Genomic DNA, 20,139 nt, shown 5'->3' with positions numbered 1-20,139 from the left:
TGCAGTCTGAGAGCTGACAAAAATTTGCTGCATATAAACAATTGATAAGAATATTTGCCTTTAACGCTAAACTCCAGGCAAACCGTAAAATACACAGGTGTAAAGCTTGTATGGTAATTGTTACACCTGAAAAAAGATATGTAATTTTGTTCAAACAATCTTTGTGATCCAGGCATTGCTTTCACACAGGACAGCCATATCTTGCATCCCCTGAGACCTTTCGGCGGACTGCACCGCAGCTGAACAGCATAGCCCCCGCAACCTGTGATTGGCTAGCAAATAAGCTGCAGCAAATTAAAGAGATCATAATTCTGCCCATTCTGTTCTCTATAAGCTATCAGAGGGACAGCATTGTGCAATAAAGCACTGATAGAGAAATGGCAATTCCCTGTCCAATCCAAACGGAGACTCCATAACCACAGGCCATGGGCTGACCATTTATTTCTAGTCATGTTCAAAGGATTAGTGTTTCTCTTTATAGTACTTACAGAAAAGCTTTTCAACAGCTTTCTAACCTTTACTTCACGTTTTTTTTTATGAGGTCATAAGGAATGTTCTAAGCTAATGTGCAATACCTAATTTGGTTCACACCAAATTTGTCTAGATTTAAGAAATTAGACTTCTCCAAAATGAAACCTCACAATGTATGTGTCCAGCTTGGGTAAAATGTTAAAAGGAAACATTTCTGTGGATTACACCTGTGGCCTAACCACATTGGTTGACTGCACATTGTTTTATGGAACAAAATGGGGAAGGCTGCTATTGTGGCAAAGGAGCAGAACTTTTTACCTTGCTCCAAAAGGCCTAGCTAAGAAGTGTTATCAGTTCATTTGTGAAGTTCTTCTTTCAATTATTATAATTGTATGATAATTGTTTAAATAAGTTACTTCACTATAGATTGTTTGGCATGAACTGTTGTGTTTAGATCCTCATTTTCCTTATACATTTATTCAGCTTTTTTTTTCTTCTGATTTAGTACTTAAAAAAAGGTTTTTTTCAGTACATGTTCTTTTTGCTCTTGTTATTGAAAGTTGATTGTTTGCTGTACAATATATTCTCAGTAAATTTATTGAATATTTGAGAGGTCGTGCAGTAGTACATAGTTGCATTTTAGACTTTTTTCATTTAGCTTCGAATCCAATATATTTTGTTAAGCTCAACCTTAAAAGGTATGCAAATACAGTTTAGCGACCTTGTACTGTGATGAGAAATTGACTCTGAAAGAGACTACATATTTGTTACCAAACTGTATTTTTCAGAGGAATGCTCAGGTGAATTAAATTAGATTTTACCGGTCCTTGTTTAGCATTTTTTTTTTTGTTTTTGTTTAAACAGGGTATAACTTGTTGAATCCAATATGTCTTTTTCAATAGAGGACATGTTAATGGTGTTTTTTTTTCCAGAGACCTAAACCTTTATAATTAATATACTTAATGTGTAGATCACCTTTAAACCCACAGCACTGATTTGCTGCAAAATGTTTCAGCTTTTTTTTTTTGAACATGCAGGTTTTCCTTTATCTGTCTAGACTAGTGCAAGGTAGGAATGTGCACAATATGACCGAGTAGCAAACCAGGAAATTGACAGATTTCAATGTGTAATCATTAGCTCTCCTACTGCTAGTTATCCTAAGGTGGTCAAAATTGTCCAAGCATAGTAAATGATGCTCTAGATTTAACCTTTTTTCAGGCTGTTTATAGCCACCATTTGCCTTGGTTGAGCTTTAAGTTTATCTTATATGTTACTGGTACTTATAGCAACTCATCCATGCTTGAAGTAAGGGGTAATTTTACTTTCCATAGTACCATTTCCTAAGGCTATTTGGTGGTGGAGAAACACAGAGTTAAATGACACCTGAGTTCAAGCTTCTCTCTGCTTTTTTACTGTGGCTACATGGCTTTTATAAGCAGTACTGTTTTGAGGTGGCCCTCCACGGTCTATAAACGGTTTCACCATGGGTGTATTAGTAGGGGGTGAGTTGGGAACTCTGCTCCTGTCCTCATGTGACTGTGCTATGTCCCTAAGTGGCCAAGCTCCAGCACTGTTACCTTGAAGAAAGGATTGTGAGTTACAATAACCCCCCCTATACTTGGAATCACTTATATTTCTCTTCACTCCTGGCACCCAAGATCCTCCCCAGAGTAAAGGAAAGGGGAAAATGTGCTGCCGGTGGGGCTTACATTAAAGTGAACCTGTTGCTTTGCCTTAAATGGGCAAACCATAGACTCAGTTTCTGGAGATTTCATGACATTATTGCCACTGATTGATTGACCAATCTTACCAATATACCAAATTTGAAGGAACTTGTTTAGAACGTTTCAGTGTACCTATCTTAAAGCTTACATATGTTAGATATTCTGTACACTGTAATGTGTCCAATGCTTGTTACTTTTATAACAACATGTGTTCCATCAGGTTATCTTGTAATTAAATATTCTTTATATTTCTTTTAACAGGTATCTTAATGAAGAGGGATTGGAAGCTTGTAGAAGTTCATCCGGTAAAGTGCATAAAGGTGCTATTATCCTTGTTGCTCTCAATGTAAGTTTTTATTCTTTCTGATTTTATTAATTTATTTATTTTTGATAACCTATGGCTGTACTGAAGAATACCATTCTGGGTTATAATATTTTGTGTCAAGCTTAGTGTACTGATACATTTCCTGTAGCTCCTTCCACTAACACTTTAAAACCGTTAATGATTTTTGAGACATGAGCGGAACAACCATTTCTATATTGACCATGCATCAGAGCACTCCGGCCTGCATCCAGATATGATATTGACGGTGACGTCTTGGTCTGCTTTATTGAAGAGCTAGTAAGAATTCAATTCAATTGCCAATATCAAAAATATGAAACAGATTATAAACGGTCTCTGGGTTCTAACACAGCCAAGAGCCTCTTCTAGATTCTTCTCTGCATTTTGAAATAAAATGCCATGTTGGAGAGGTGCAGATATCTACAACATGACAGGAATCCACACTTAAAGTACCGACTCACTAGTACAAGTCCCCATACAAGCTGGTGTACCCCCTTGACAAGCTAGTGCTGGTCACCCTCAGGTGTGAGAGGTAGGGGACAGTGTGTAAAATTGTCTCATCAGCTGTGCACAAAAAACATATAGCAGTGTTATGGAAACACTGTCCTGCGAAGATATTGGGTATAGGATACTAAAAGTAAGCATGACACTCTCTCAGGGATGTGGAATTCCTTTTGCCCGAAGCCCAGGACATGCAGTTCCGGGGGGGCCAGGTGACTAGTTTTTTATTCTACATTTGGCCCTGTTTCAGGGAGGCAGCAGGGCTAAATGTAGAGGGGGAGCCGTTTTGTACAAATGATCTTGGTTGGCTGTACAGCCGCTCAAGATCACTTGTAAGCAGCCTGATTGTCACTCCCCCTCCTCTCCCTGAAAACCGCCTTGCTCTCTGCCCGCTGCGTCTCTCCCCGCCTGCCGTCTCAGTCACTTTCCACTAATGTCCAAGGAGGATGGGTGTGTTATTTCTGCTCTGCTAGGAAAACTCTAACCTGTTTTTTGGTAGCATTTTCTCTTATATTTTTTCATTTTTCTCTTCAATCAAGATTCTTCTCTACATTGCTGCTATAGCTAATCTCGATGATTGCAGCTATCTTTTGCTCAGTTTTGCTTTTGGAGCGCCACTCTGGGACCCTCCTGGATTGGACATTGTAAGGCTAGCCTGGAAATGGCCTTCTGACACTGCTCCACGTACAAGCATTCTGGACTCCCTCCACTACCAAGTCAGCCGTGGAGAACTTTCCAGGTCCAGAGTCGTTGGCATTCCTTCAGCACTTGCCCTGTCTCTGAAGACTCACTAATTGGACAGTGTCCTCCCTATTATCTAATGTCTCCATTATTCTGCTGGATTCTGTGTGGAAGTTTCTCATCCCCTGCAGGCAGTCTAGACCTGAATGTTTCAACAGAAAGAACCCACAGTGTATTCACCCTCATCTCCTTGTCCCTTAGTTATCTGTCTCTCAGCTGCTACAAGAGGGTTGTGTGTCATTGAGCTACCCTTTTCGGGGCACCCCTGTTTCTCCAGTCTCTTTCCAGACTCTCTCTTCCTTGTACTTCCTGTAGATTAAGTTGGTTGAGTTTCTGAACAGACTAAAATATCTGCCCCTGAGGATCAGGTAGTTCTTTGCCTGAAGGATCAGTCTCACAGTTCTGGGATTGCAGAGGTCCCCCCCACCCTCTGTAAGATCCGGTCTTCAGAGATTTTTCTTCTCCTGGTCTGTATCCTATTTCCATAAAATGTGGTCCCTCCCTACATCATTCCTAATATGCTAGGTGAACTATGTTGTGGTACTGATGTGCCTCTACTACTAGTGAGGGTTCTTACTGTGAGGTAGTTTGGATTTTATCTTATGTTCTAGTACTTGCACTGTGTGTATCTCAGACACAGTATTTTCAAGCTCGGATTTTCCCACCTGGCTGCTTCTGGACATAGTGGAGCGGTCATCACACCTAGGTATGTTCAAGGACTGTTGGATAGGGGCCCCATTTTACCCTGGTCAAAAGATTTGTTTTCTGTTGTAGGAATCCTCTGACAGTAGCAGGAAATGCTCTGCTGACTTTGTGGGATCTACACACCCAGATCGGGGTCTTTCCTTTTCCTTTTCTTCTCAGTCCTTGCTGATTTGACCCAGGTAAATGTATTCCACCATCCTAATAAGACTGCTGACCTTCACAGACTTCGGATGCATCGTTGGATCTAGGGAGCCAGGAGCATCTCTAACCCTGTGACACCTTTGAGACTCAAGGATAGGCAGGAGTTTTTAATAAGGTTATCCTTAGAGCTTCACCCCAGGCAGGGTTTCCCTTCCCTGCATATAGATCTATCTCACTTCCCTTCTTGTATGGAGTGTTCCCATGCACTTACCCAATTTGACCATGCTGACTCCATTTCGATCAGTTGTTTAAGATCAGTTTTCATGCTTATGGCCTCTGGGTCTAGGTTCTTCACCCCCTTTCAGATATTTCTCACTAATTATGTGAGTACTTTTTTATTTCTTTCTGGCATCAGGCATTGTTTTCCCATGCTAAGTTGCCACCTGGTCTTTCTCCCACATTTTTATTAGCAAGTTGGTGTTGTATCCTGAACCGGTGCCAGCTTTGGTTCTTCAGCCTGGTCTGTTGAGTTGCAGACGTGGCCATTTTAATTTGTTTATGTTGGGGCCGCTAGCAGTTGTTTGCTGTTGCCCACCCCTCAGTAGGTCTGCTTTTGGACTTCCCTAAAGTGAATAGTTCCTGTGTCTCTCAATAAATGAGACAGAAAATAGGATTTTTGATTTTTTTTCATTAAGTGTCACAGGTCCCAACCATCTTTTTGATCATGCTCTTGCTACTGCTTTGTTACCAAACTGAAGCATGCTAACAGTAGCAGGGTCTGTCCTGCAGTTATATATTTGCCTTTGTTCATTGCAGAGGTATAACCTAGAGGTAAAGACTACCTATGTCCATCAATGGACTCCAAGAAAGGATTTGATGGAGAGTACAAAAATCCTATTTTATGGCACAGTCCAAAGATGATATGTGTTTAAATTTTTGAGTTTTAATAGCAAAAGATTACAGAGGACAACTAATTCTCTTCCCTTTGAAATGTATGTAAATACAGGTTTACAGATCAAAGCAGTAATGTACTTAATAACCCTTGTCCCATCATACTTCATCTCCTATAGCGCTGGAATGATTCTCTGCTGGATACCAGATGCTTATGTTAATTATCGCATGGCAGTACAAACGATTTGTGCTTCAGCTGAGCAATTGGCTTAATTTTGTGCTTTAGTGACTTCCAATCAGAACCAGGAAAACAAAGCTATAACTCACACTGGCTATTGCATGTCGTTTTTTCTTATTGCTGAATGTGTTAAAATGTAAATTTCATTGTAAATTCTGTATGTTTTTAGGCCTCATTCACACGAGAATAGGCCGGCACGTACAGCTCTGCGCTCCGTGCACGGCCGTATCGTGCAGCTCCTGGGAAGGACAGGTGCTGCGTGTGATTAGTATGCAGCCCCTTGTCCTTCTCTATGGGAGTATGCAGCTGTATGCCGCCCTACGCTCACCTCAAGTGCCAGGTGGAAAATATTTGTACGATCAGAGCCAGTAGCCAATGAGTGGCTGACTGCCGCTGTCGGAATACAATGCATACAGTGGGTTTCCTCGAATGACACACTTGTAGTGTTGATGGAGGAATCTGCTCTATTTTTTTCATTCAGCCGTAGAGCTGAAGAAGGAAAAATAGAGCAGTGTATGGTCAGCTTTAAGGTGCCCATACACCTTACAATTTATCTGCAGATTTTCTGTGGTCAGATGGAAAAAGTGCAACAGATTGGCCCAGGTGGAGATTACTCCATCCACACAGTTAAGTGTAGATGGAGGAATCTGTTGCACCTTTTCCATCTGACCACAGCAAATCTGGAGATAAATTGTAAGGTGTGTGGGCAGCTTTAGACTACTGATCTGACTTGCCCACTCTGTGTTACTGATAGACCAGGAGCTCCATACTATGTCACACCACCTTCCCTGGGCGGTGCTGGAACTCTGTGTAGAGCAGCTGCTATTCCTCACTAGTGATGGGAATTTCTGATCTTTTTACATGAATCTGTTCATTCAATGGAACCCATTCATGAATTCACTTGCTGAGCCTGCTAAAAAGCTATTGAAATGAAGCTTCGGAGCTGACCCAAGCTAAAGGGTTAAAGGATCAATCTAAATGAGGATCTCCTCTCATACAGATTCTATGTGTCATCTCTCATCTCCCTTTATTTCAGTGTTTGGTGTGCTATTGACTGAGAACTGTTGTAAATTCTGATTCTCAGGGCAATATTGACTAAGCTGCCAAAGGCAGCTGATAGAATAACCGGCCCAAAGTGAAGGGAGCCGAACCCCGTTTAGCTATTCACTTCAGCTCTGTATGGCTAAAAACAGCTGTAGAACGGCTGGCTTCGGCTCCCTTCACTTCACCTCGGTTCAGCCGAACAGCCTCCGCACGTTTGGATGAACCGAAGTGGAGAATGCGTTCGCCTCAGCCGATCCAACATCTGGATCGGCTGAGGCAAGCATTCGGCAGTTCATTCACTGCTGTTTGCCCCTATACTAATAGGTGCCGAACAGCAGTGAGTGAATAGCTGAATGCTTCTGTGCAGCAGTCGGCTTGGTTATTCTGTTCACTACCTCAGAGGCAGCAAACAATATGAAAAATATATAAACAAAAGAAAACTAAAAACTAAACGGTGTGGAGTTTCCCCCAAAAGCCCGCCGACCCGACCGGACCTGTCAAAATTAACAATTGTTCATTTTTACAGGTGTTTTTACAGGTGTGGTCGGGTGGGTGGTCGGGCTTCTGGGGGGAATCCCATGCTTTTTTTTAAATTTGTTTACATTTTGCAGGGAAAACTGTCTGCTTCAGCAGACCTTTTCCTCCCACTTCAGCTGTGTACAGCTCAGCCGAGCCGAAGCATATGCGTTTGGCTCGGCTGAGCTCTTCTGCTCCAGTATGGGCTATTTTGAATAGCCCATACAGCAGGCCTTCGGTACAGCCTGCGCTACGGCTTTCATTTCGGTTCGGCTGAAGGTTTGGCTTAATCCTTTGGCTCATTAGTGAATAACCCCCTCAGTGTACTGTTAGCCGGTTGATTGGTTGCAGGGAGGGGCTGGCAGAAGCCGACCTCTCACTCTAGGATCATATTAGCAGAGCTGCTCTCCTATTGATTCAACACTGAACCCTTTCAAATGAATCAGTTTTCAGTTAATTTGGATGAATCAATTCATTCAGTTCACTGAAAAGAATCGATTCAAAAGAACAATTTGTTCATGAACTGGACATTACTATTCCACATAGCTAGATGCCCAGCTGGACTGTTAGGAGGAGGTAGGATGACTACAAATCAGGGGAATTTTTTCATGCAGTCACTATTCCTCCTTCTGGGCGATGGCTCCTTTTGTTCCCCGTGGTCCCTGTGTGTGTTTATAAAGTAGCCACTGCTCCAAGCTCACTTCCGTGATGGACTACAATCTCACATTCAGTTTTCTAATTTGTATTGAGATTGTGATCCATCAAAGGAGCGAGTTTAGAGCGAGGGCTACTTTACAACACACACCGAGTATTTAAATAATACAGAAATATGCGACATTTTTGATTATAGTTCGGGTACGTGACTGCATTTGTAAAGATTTAACTCCTGAGTTTAGTGTCACATTAAGGCACAGAGCCTCTCTGTTGCTGTAGAAATGAATTACAGCAGTTCTACCATTTGCAGAGATTTTGGTTACTGCCTCCTCTATATGGGATGGAGTGAATATGCACAATTGTACACATTTATTGCAGATATGTTTTTCTATACATGTTGCTTTCCCATTTTTGAGTACTCAAAAGCAAAATGCTACTATATATTTATTTGTATTTGTATTTTTTTTCCAGACAGATCTTAGAACAATTGGAAAGAAATTTCTCCCTAGCGACATCAACGGAGGAAAAGTAGAGAAGGTAACGAGGGTTGTAGCTTTTTGTCAGTTACTTGTTTTCATAGTCTCCTTGTCATAGCTGCGCTTTACTTCTGGGGAACTGCATCTTTGTTTTTCATCTTTTTTTTGTTTTTGTTTCCTCCCTATAAAATCGAGACACTTTGTATGAGGTCATTCCTCCAGGGAGTTTATGAAACGAATTGTGTTAAAATTGCATGCCACTGCTTTTGACCTCTTCTGTGTCGCAAGTGTAGCAGCTTTCACTTGAACTGATTATGTTCTGCCTCCATCCCTTGTGTTTGTGCCTAGCTGATGGAAGATGCACACCAGTGTTTTATTCATGCTTCTGAGAAGATTTAGTTTTTGAAGTAAATCAAACCTGACTGGCGGCGAGAGGTTTCAGCGTGTGCTGCAAGTTACCAGCTGTTTCTGTTTGTTTATCAGCTGGTACTGCAGTGTTTGACTGGATTCATGACAAGTGTACCATCTTCCTTAATTAGCAGAGGGGCAGGAGGGACTGCTGAAGCAGGCCACACTGTGTATATGTAGAGCCATGTTGAAACCAGGTTTTATAATGAAATAGATGCCATTTCGTAGTGCAGTTCTCTTTTAAAGTCGCTAGCTGAGCTTCTTTTTCGCTTTTCCATTTTATGGGATTTTGTGGTTTAATCACCACCGCTGGTTAGAGCTTTTAAAAGTCACACAGATATATTAAAACTGAGAATTTAATCACTGCCGTCTTCCCATCTAGTTCCTCTTTGTGCTTTGCTGGTTAGTTAAAATCTTTCTTTTAGATTAGACATTTAGATCTACTTCTGGCTTAAGGGAAAACTAAAGCTTTTACACTTTTTTTTTTCCTCTTTTACAATCATGTGGAAAAGAAAGTACGCCCGCTTTGAATTCTATGGTTTTAATTATCAGGATATAATAAAACTCATCTGGTCCTTAAATTAGGTAAATACAACCTCAGATGAACAACAACAACACATGTACAAGCGGGATTGAACTGGCTATATACCTAGGTAGTATGGCCAGTTCTAGAGGTTAACGATAGATCGGGACAGACAGCGTACTTTAGTGAAAAAAGTTTATTTAACATGAATGTATAAAAATATAAACACAGCCATCAGACCACTGTAAACACAATTAAAAGCAAGACAGAATGCTGAACGTAAACCTCATACAATACAACTGGATAACGGAATAGGTCCTTATTACTAGGCACATGGATACCAAGATAATACATTAGCGATAAATAGTATATACAAATGTATGTAATATCCCACCAAAAAGTTTAACCCCATATAGGCTGTAATTCAAATGGAGGAGGTATTCGCAACCTTGCTGGGGCTTGCACTTGATCCCGTTCGTGATATCCTTAAAGGTAGATAATACGATTTCGTATCTGAGTGGCAACAGCTGCCAAAATAAATAGGTTCTTGTATCAGGAAGAAGCGGAGAGGATTTCCTTCTAATTGATTTTTAGACTCGGTGTATCTGTTCACACTTTTGGTTCTTTTTATTGCAACATGGTGTCCCACATCAGTTGCTGTGTTTTGGAAGGCAGATATAAAGTATCTCATTCTGCCATTTAGTACTTGTGGATATAATTATGCAGAAAGTCGTGGCAGTATAGGTAAATAAATGTGAGTCTTCCCTGAATACCTCTGAGACCAAGGGGTATGTATTTAAAGGAGATCGAGTATATTATATAGGTAGAGATACTCGCCTACCGTACTGTCCATGCCGTTGATAATATCCTCTTTACTTTCTGATGGAAGCCAGAAGGTTATAAGCTGTGACCTTAAAACACCTTTAACCACTTTATGTCCGGAACAACTTCTTAATTCTTGCACACATGATAACATCTGAATTTTTGGCTAGAAAACGGCTTAATGCCCCCAAACAATTATACATCTTCTGAAAGCAGAGGCCCTGTAGAATAAAAAAAATGCTAGTTGCAATTTTTATGTCACAATATTTGAGCAAATATTTATCATATCAATATCAATATTTTTGGTATAAAACACACTAAAATTAATTTTAGTGCACACAAGCACAATATAATACCCCCTTTTAAAACTATAAAAGATCGGGAACTCCTCATCAGAGAAACAATGGAAAAAGACGGAATCTGTCATTCTACACATGAACCTTAAACAAAATCCCTGTGCCAATATCGGTGATTTATACCTCAATGACTCTGTAGTTTCTTTTGAGCATTTAACCGAAACTTATATTGTCCCTCCTTAAAGACTTTTCCAAATTTCTCAGGGTTCGACACTACCTCTCCTCTCTCCGCTTAAAGGACAATTCCTCTATCAGGGATACTCTTTCCCACTTTACAAACCGGACTCATGCTCATAGAGGCTTCTCCTTCTTTTATAATCTACTTTTAACTCTGAACCCCACAGAAAAGCAACCTTCAATGGTTTGGTGTGAGAGAGAGAGAGCTACAGCTGTCGATTTCCACCAAACAATGGTGTTACGCCATCAACTGGTCCTCTAAATCCTCAATGCATAAACCAATGAGAATCTGCACAGAAGCTCTTCCAGATATGGCACTACACTCCTCTGAGACAAGCAAACATTTCCCCACAACCTCGCTTTTATGCTGGAGACTCTGTGGGCAAGTAGGATCCCATTCTCATATCTGGTGGTTCTGTGACAAACTAACGTCATGCTGGAAAGGAGTCTTCCACCTCTGTTGTTCTTATTCCCTATGATCCTAATTCTGCTCCTGTTCTTTTGGGAATAGGCATAGATTCATGGCCCACTACTGGATATCCCCTATAGCCTCTGAAATATTTTGCCCTAATTGAAACATGATCACTGCTCTATTCTAGATACCTCTGGTACTTTACTCTGTATATCAGAAGTACCATACTACACATAAGCTTTATCTTCCATAATGCACATCCACATTTTGCTCCATCAGATTGGTACCTTACCCTTGTTTAATTGCTTTAATACGAAAATATTGCATATTGTGCTTTTTAGGCAACCTGTATGCACTCTTTTGACTCGTAAAAATTTACAGTTAAAAAAAAATATATAGGGGGGCGCATGTGCGCGACGAGCTAGGACGGACGCGTTTTAGATCGGCTCCGTACCTGCCGGGACCCGAATAGCCTCTACAGCCTTCCAGACTGATCGCCAGACAATACCCTCCACGCCTAGGGAGTTAGAACCATGTCGCGCCCGGGCTCCAAAACAAGGCAGAAGCCTCCGAACATCAAGGATGCATTGGCTGGGGCGGCCCTTAAGATGACGCTGGCCGGGCTTCGCGCCTCTCCCTTCACCCGGGAGGCCTCTACACCACGAGGGGATGAGGAAGGAGAAAGCCGAGCCAGTTCCCCGTCTCCTACCCGAGTCACCCCTGACCACAAGGAACTCTTAGCTCGCATAGACAAAATGCTGAACAAAGCCCTGCAGACCACGTCCAAACAAATAACGGAGCGGTTGACCAAAGAAATCAGGGACCTAGGTCATCATACAGCGGACCTGGAGGCCCGAATGGACGACGCTTCAGCAACGCTTGACACCTATGCCCGCGACTTTGATTCCCTGAGGGATGAAAATCTAACTCTCCATTACAAGCTGGAGGACCTGGAGAATCGCTCCCGGAGGTCCAATCTTCGCTTCCGAGGGATCCCTGAAACGGTAACCGACCTACAAGCTACCGTCACCGCCCTCCTGCAGGAGCTCCTACCCTCTTACCCGTTTGAAAGGCTTGAGTTTGAGAGGATCCATAGGGCCCTTGCCAAGAAACCTGTATCGGGCCCCCCCAGAGATGTGGTCGTTAAATTTTTATACTTCCGCACCAGGGAAAGCATTCTGCAGGCGACACGGAATAGGTCCCCACTGACATTCCAGGGGTACGACTATCAAGTGTTTGCGGACCTGGCCCCATCCACTATCACCAAGCGGAGGGAGATGAAACCGGTCCTGCGGGTTCTGCAAGCTCGTAACATCCCATACAGCTGGGGCTTCCCCTTCCGACTATCCTTCGTACTCAACGGTCGCACCTACTCAGGCATAACGCTGGAAGAGATGCAGCACCACCTGAATACCCTGAGCCTTCCGGAGCAGGCGGCTGACCTGCCGACCTGTCGCAGCCGACCCGACTACCGCTGACTCCTGCCTTGGCCCTTCCGAGGAGGGCTCGCTCACCGTCCCGCTGACGAAGAAACCGAGCCTCTGGATCCGAATCTGACCATGCTGGGTGAGACTCCTGATACCCCAATGGTGATACCCACGGAGCATATTGCCCCTTGATTTGTTTTCCCCCACAGTCTGGTTCAAAATGACTGCCGGTTTGATCGCCAACTACGCTTCAACATTGCAAACGTGAGACTACCCGAACACCTTCCCCCGTTTTCTCCTCATTCGTCATCCCCCAAACCCCTGCATATCACTATACGTTCCCCACATTTGTCTTCCTCCCCCTACAGCTACCCATGTCTTCCGAAGCCATCTGAACTGCGGTCGCGGCAACCTCCCAGACTGTCCATGAATACAGGACAGACCCGCTCGTGTCGGATCTATAACAGTGAGCCCTTTCACCCTTGTTATTACTGCTGTTTCTTTGACAAACACTGTACCTTAATAGTGGGTCTAACTGTCTCTTAGCCTATGTTTAGATGCTTTTGGAACCGTATGACATGCATAGTCTTAACAACTGCACCCCAGCATCATGACTGGGGTTTCCCCTGCGGTGCTGAACTCTCATGTCCACGGGGACTCGTGGCTGGGGAGACTGGACCCTTTCCTGATGCTGTGGTTGCCCAGCTGAGCACTTACTCCTGTCGCTACACTGTGGGGATAGACATACGCAGCTGCTAGTTGTTTGTCTGGGGGAACTAGTGACACCATACGGGGTCATGGCGGTTTGGGATGTGGGGATGCCTCTCAATTGCCTTCTCCTCACCCCACCTCTTCCGTCTCCTACCCATTCTTACCCTCTCCCTTCCCCCCCTTCCCCCCAACCCGCCCCCCCCCTTTTTTTTTTCTCTCTTTCCCCCTACCTTCCAGTACCTCCCTCCTCTCCCACTCCTCCCCATGCATCCCTCAGGGGACTCCACCACCCGCCAATCCTTCCCTACCCCAGAACCCGTAAACCCCCCCTAACCTGGGTCATGTCACGCTTATTTTCACCAAAGACAAACCATTTATGTTCTATAGCTTAGTAGTAATAGAGGTTTTGTGACCCCTGTATGGGCCGTTGTTTGTTGGATGTTTCCGCCCGAGGGCCCAAGCCTGTTTGGGTTCATTTTGGAACCCCCCTAGGCCTTACTGGACTTGCTGATAGCAATGTTAACGTGTTTATTGTTATGTCTAATTATCTTTTTTCTCTCCTTCTTGCTTCTTTCTCTAGCTGCACCCCTGCTCCCCCTCTCCCTCCTCCCTCCCACCCCCGGAATTTGAGTGACAGTGCGCCGGCATACATTAAATTTCCACTCGGTGGATGCACTTTACTGAGCTACCACTCCTGGCTTCCACCATGAGACCGGTACGTATCCTTACCCTCAAAGTGAAGGGCTTTAATTCGCCACACAAAAGGACAACAGCGTTTCGCCAGTTTCGTTACCTGGGGGCAGATGTGGTCTGTCTGCAGGAGACTCACTTCTCCAGCAGATCCACCCCTTCATACTTTGGTCGCCGCTACCCCCAGGTCTATTTAGCCAGCGCCAGCACGAAACATAGGGGAGTCCTCATTGCTTTCACAGTCGTAAACCCCCCCTAACCTGGGTCATGTCACGCTTATTTTCACCAAAGACAAACCATTTATGTTCTATAGCTTAGTAGTAATAGAGGTTTTGTGACCCCTGTATGGGCCGTTGTTTGTTGGATGTTTCCGCCCGAGGGCCCAAGCCTGTTTGGGTTCATTTTGGAACCCCCCTAGGCCTTACTGGACTTGCTAATAGCAATGTTAACGTGTTTATTGTTATGTCTAATTATCTTTTTTCTCTACTTCTTGCTTCATTTTCTAGCTGCACCCCTGCTCCCCCTCTCACTCCTCCCTCCCACCCCCGGAATTTGAGTGACAGTGCGCCGGCATACGTTAAATTTCCACTCGGTGGATGCACTTTACTGAGCTACCACTCCTGGCTTCCACCATGAGACCGGTACGTATCCTTACCCTCAAAGTGAAGGGCTTTAATTCGCCACACAAAAGGACAACAGCGTTTCGCCAGTTTCGTTACCTGGGGGCAGATGTGGTCTGTCTGCAGGAGACTCACTTCTCCAGCAGATCCACCCCTTCATACTTTGGTCGCCGCTACCCCCAGGTCTATTTAGCCAGCGCCAGCACGAAACATAGGGGAGTCCTCATTTCTTTCACAGGAGCGGCCCAGTTTCTGTGTACAGGGGAGATCAGGGACCCGGCGGGGAGGTACCTTCTCCTCACCGGAACGCTACACGATACAGAGGTAACCATTGTTACGTACTATGCACCCAATACGAACCAATTCCCGTTTTTCACACACCTACCACAACTGATCTCACAACACCAAAAAGGCACCCTAATACTTTGCGGGGACACTAACTCAGTACTGTTTCCTTTTCTCGATAGGTCGGACTCCTCCTCCACCCCTAACACCTGCTCTATTGCTCTGCGCTCCCTCTTAGCCCGCAATTCGCTCATAGACAGCTGGCGTGAACTGCACCCCACCGAACGCGACTACACATTCTATTCTAATCCCCATAACTCATTTTCCCGGATAGACCACATATTTTTGGCACATCCCCTACTATCCTCACTTACTGATGCCCGTATCATCCCTATCTCCTGGTCAGATCATTCAGCCGTCGTGATCTCCCTAACCTCGCTGTTAGCTAGTGGCACCACCCCTTCATGGTCCTTTAATGACTCCCTATTCTCTGACTCCTCATTGAAGGCCACCCTCCGCTACCACCTTATGGATTACGTTAGCCTAAACTGTGTCCCGGGCACAGACACACTGACGGTTTGGGAGGCCCACAAGGCGGTGATGCGGGGACACTGCATCAAAATCGCCTCTATCTTCAAGAAGACATACACTGCCCGCCTCCATTCCCTCGAACGAGCCTTTCAAGATTGCTCGTCTGTTCACCAACGCCAACCGACCATACAGCGTAAAAAGGATCTGGACATTGCGCGCCTGAACTTAAATCTGCATTTAACCTATAGAGCGGAGAATGCACTCAGGCGCACGAAACATCTCTTCTATCTTAAAGCGAACAAGCCTGACTCCCTTCTAGCCTCAAGGTTACGCAAAACGGACCCCACGTCGCAGCCTTACAGACTCAGAGTATCGGGGGCCTCTCACACTAGCAACCCGGCCAAGATAGTGGACATGTTCCACTCCTTCCTTTCGGACCTATATTCCCCCACTCCCTCCTCTACTCCAGTACCCGACCATCCCTTACTATCTGACCTGTCGCTGCCCCCCATATCGGACGCCTTTCGCGCCGTTTTGGAGGAACCCATCACCGACCCAGAACTGACGCAGGCCATAAAATCACTGAAAATCTCCAAGAAACCAGGACCGGACGGATAGACCGCTACCTACTACAAGAACTACACCGACATACTAGTACCACTAATGCGAGAAGCTTTCAACTCCATCAGCACAGGTAACTTACTACGCCCTGAATCCCTGGCCGCTACGGTTGTTATGCTCCCCAAACCTGACACAGATAACTCTGCCCCCTCAAACTTCCGGCCCATCTCTCTCCTTAATATAGATGTCAAGCTCCTGGCCAAAATACTGGCCTCCCGGCTGAACTCGGGAATAGGTAACCTGATCCACAAAGACCAAGTGGGATTTATGCCCACCTGCCAGGCGAGCGAAAACATCCGTAAGATAGCACTACTCATCCAATTGGCGAGGAAGCGGCAGGTTCCCTCCATGCTCCTGTCCCTTGATATTAGCAAGGCGTTTGATTCCATTTCGTGGCCGTAGAGTCGGCTCAGTCCTATCGACATTGGGATAAAGCGGGCGCTACACAGATCCACAAGCTTATCTCCCCCACGGGTTTCCACACATTCCCCCATCTAAGGACTACCTACCACCTACTGGGGAGCGAAATCTTCAGGTACCTGCAAATAAAACACTTAGTTACCACCACAATTCGCTTCCCGGTAGGATGTCCTCTGCTGTCAGATTTTGAGAGAAGCTGTAGAGACGATCCTCACTCGCCGGGCCTGATCTCCCTAATATACGCATGCCTCATTTTCAAAGGTGCCCCCACGAACCACAAGTACATGCACGGCTGGGCCACTGACCTGGGGATGGCGGTTGACGAAATCCCATGGGAACAGATATGGGCCACCACATCCTCCTGTTCCCGCAATGCGTCTGCAGTAGAAACTAACTATAAGGTCCTTTTATAGATGGTATATGGTGCCCAGTCGTCTGGCCCATGTTACCCCAGGTAGCTCACCAAATTGCTTCCGAGGTTGCTTAGCAAGGGGGGACTATCTCCATATATGGTGGAACTGCCCAATAGCCCAAAGGCTCTGGTTACAGGTGGACACGATACTTGGTACCCTTACCGGGTGAAATGTACACCTGACCCCAGCAGAAGCTTTGCTGAATGTTAGACCACCTGACATATCTAAAAATGAATTCCGACTCCTCACCCATATCCTCACGGCGGCAAAACAGGTTATAGCCCATGCCTGGCTCTCAAACACCCTGAGTATCACAGCAGTAAAAAATAGGATCTACTGAACTATGATCAACGAGAAGCTGACTGCAAAACTACTCGATAGCCTACCTAAGTTCAATAGGGTATGGGAACCATGGGTTGCCAATTTTTTCCCACCAGACTTTGATAGGACCTTGTTTGACACATGACCTGGAATCCCAATCTTCGCTATTGCGTGCTCCATGCCACGCAATGTGCCTGGGCGTCACTGTCCTCCACTTCCCTTTACCTCATCCCTACCCTTCCACCCTACCTCCCCTTCCCCTACATGTGACCTTACAATTGTTCCCCTCCTTACTAGGACTGTATAGCAGCCCACCCTCCTACTATCTCTCGCCTTCTTTTCCATACTCTTCTTCTACCACTTCTCCAAAAACTTGGTAAAGGCCAGTCGGCTCGGTTCGACTGGCTCATCCATCCATCAGATGGTGATCATTGGCATCCGACCGCAAAGAGCTCTGCGCAGGTTGCAATGGATATAGCCAATACAAGGTGCCCCTGTATTAGACATTAAGTGTTGCCAATACTCAAAGCCTGTAATATGTATAATACCACCTGTAAATGATGTATAAGTTTTGCTTTTCTACTTTTATATGCCAATAAAAACCTATTGAACAAAAAAAAAATATATAAAAGATCGGGTCATGCCAGGTAAATCGATACCAAACATGTCAACCCTTAAAATTGTGTGCACCCGTGAATTGGTAAAAAAATACAGTACGCAAAGTTGACCATACGCAACACTTTAAAAGCCATTATCACCCATTAATTTAGTGTTAGCAGGGAGAGATGGTCCTAGAATTATTGCTCTCACTCTGATGGTTGTGGTGGTATGTTACATGTGGCACAGTTCTTTTTGCACGTAGTGGTACCCATTGCATATTTGTGTTTCAATAAATATATATTTTTTATTTTTATTTTCTTTAACTTTTTATTTTTTTACACTTAACTTTATTTCTATCACATAAGGCATTATGTGATAGAACTTTATTTCTATCACATAAGGCATTAACAAGTCCCCTATGTGATAGCACAGATGCATTGACAGGTCCTCTTTATGGAGACATTAGGAGTCTATTAGAACCCTAATGTCACTTATGAACCCCAAAGAAGCTGATGAAACACAGATTGTGATTCGCAAGTTTCTTCTTTTGCCACAGCAGCCAGAGAAATGAGATGCTGAAACCGTAGGTGACAAAATCCTCATCACATCTGGTTTCAGTGATTAAAGAGTAAATCAGCTATTGGAAATGGGCTAAACTCCCTCTCATCTAGCTGCAGACACCTGCCACTTACTTACAAATGATTGGGCCGCTTATTACCACTTCAGGACTGTGCTGTTTTTATATATATACGTATTGCAGTCCTGAAGTGGTTAATAAGATTAACACGTTAAGGTTTTTTTGCAGTATGCCAAAACAAGCAAAATAAAATTAAAGACTGTATTTTCCTTTTAAAGAAGATTAAGTGATGGTGGATAAACTGGAAATTTGCTTCCACCAAAAACTGAGTTTGGAGCCTGAACAAGAAAGTTATAAACAGGGATATATCTACAGGGATATATATAGATATATCTATATCTATAGATATATCTATATCTATAGATATTTTGCTGTCAGGCTCCTGTGGGTCTTTGGTTTTATTCACACTGGCACTCCTGCATTTTGCTTTTCTAAACACAGGAGAAATTCTGGGAAGTATAAACATATCATATGCCTTCCAGATCAATATTTCCTGCATTGAAATGTTCCTGCTTGAAGTCACTTTTAGATGCATTTACTTGCGTTTAGGGTTTCTAATCGCATCCTGGACACACAGAATTCTGTTTTCTTTAAACACAACTAAACTGAATACAGCTAAACATTGGTAAATGTAAATTCTGCATGATATCATTAAAATCAATTGCGTGCATTTATATACATTCAGAAATGTGCTCTAAACTCATATAAACGCAGGTTTGACACTGCCAGTGTGAATGAGGCTTTAAAGTATCGATTTTATAATCCTTTACAGATAGGTGGGTGCAGATTATTGACTGTCATTATCTTTTTGTTCATTTTATGGTAGGATGACACAATGCAGTTTGTGGACTAGCCACTCCGAATTTACCTCCTCTGTGCTAAAAGTAATGTATTCCGCCTAACAGATCACAATGACTACCCACGTTTTATATACGTTTTATATTATGGAAATGCTTTCTCTTAGTATGTTCAAAGAGGCTGGCTGCTCATGAATTTTTCCTTCCTAGGAAGCTCACTACTTTGATTCCTGAGTGTCGCATTGTTTTTTTCTTTTTCTTAGACCTTCTTTCCTCCTACAGCTTTCAATAATCAGTTAAACGCTGCTTACGTTAAACTGCAATATCGTAACGTTAACTGTCCCAGTTCGCATGAAAATTACTTTACAGGCATTTCATAAATGGCTAAGAGATGCATTAGTCTACGGACTGGGTATACTTGGATGATCATAGAGCATGTTTAGATTGGCCCATTCAATACAAACAATGCTTCCAAATCAATAATCACTGACAATGTCTTATGGGACTGTAACAAGTTTCAGAAGGTCATAAGTGCTTAGCTTTTTTTTTTTTTTTTTTTAGCAGGTACATGTTTATTAAGAATTTGGTAATACAGAGGTAGAACAGAATAAAAGCGGAAACAATAAAGTCCTATTACAGTTGTAAGTAACCAAAGCATGCAGGTAGGCAATATTCCCAATAGATATGCACACTAAAGAACTAAATAACTGTAATAATCGGAAATTGCCTTTTAGAACGGATAACTGGCATAAGCACTATGTGGGACAGGTCAGATAGAAAAACAAAGTGCATGGGACTATTAGCCCTCGTTCACACCTGAACGTTTTGTAGCGCGTTCTACGCTCGACGTACGCTCTACAAAACGCTCAAAAATATAAATCCCATTGTATTCAATGGTCTCGTTCCCACCTTGGCGTATTTCC

General features: G+C 43.7%; 1 protein-coding gene across 1 annotated transcript in view; it reads left to right on the top strand.

The window, feature by feature from the left end:
• TDRD3 (tudor domain containing 3) overlaps window positions 1-20,139 on the top strand; it is a 250,463-nt gene that overhangs the window by 87,091 nt on the left and 143,233 nt on the right. The window contains exons 2-3 of the mRNA XM_018559203.1: window positions 2,457-2,541; window positions 8,441-8,506. Coding sequence (XP_018414705.1) covers window positions 2,457-2,541; window positions 8,441-8,506 — 151 coding nt within the window. The remainder of the gene's footprint in view (window positions 1-2,456; window positions 2,542-8,440; window positions 8,507-20,139) is intronic.

This window comes from Nanorana parkeri, unplaced genomic scaffold (genome assembly GCF_000935625.1).
Source record: "Nanorana parkeri isolate BGI_ZX_2015 unplaced genomic scaffold, ASM93562v1 scaffold381, whole genome shotgun sequence".
NCBI lineage: Eukaryota > Metazoa > Chordata > Amphibia > Anura > Dicroglossidae > Nanorana > Nanorana parkeri.
This window is presented reverse-complemented; position numbering and strand designations above follow the sequence as displayed.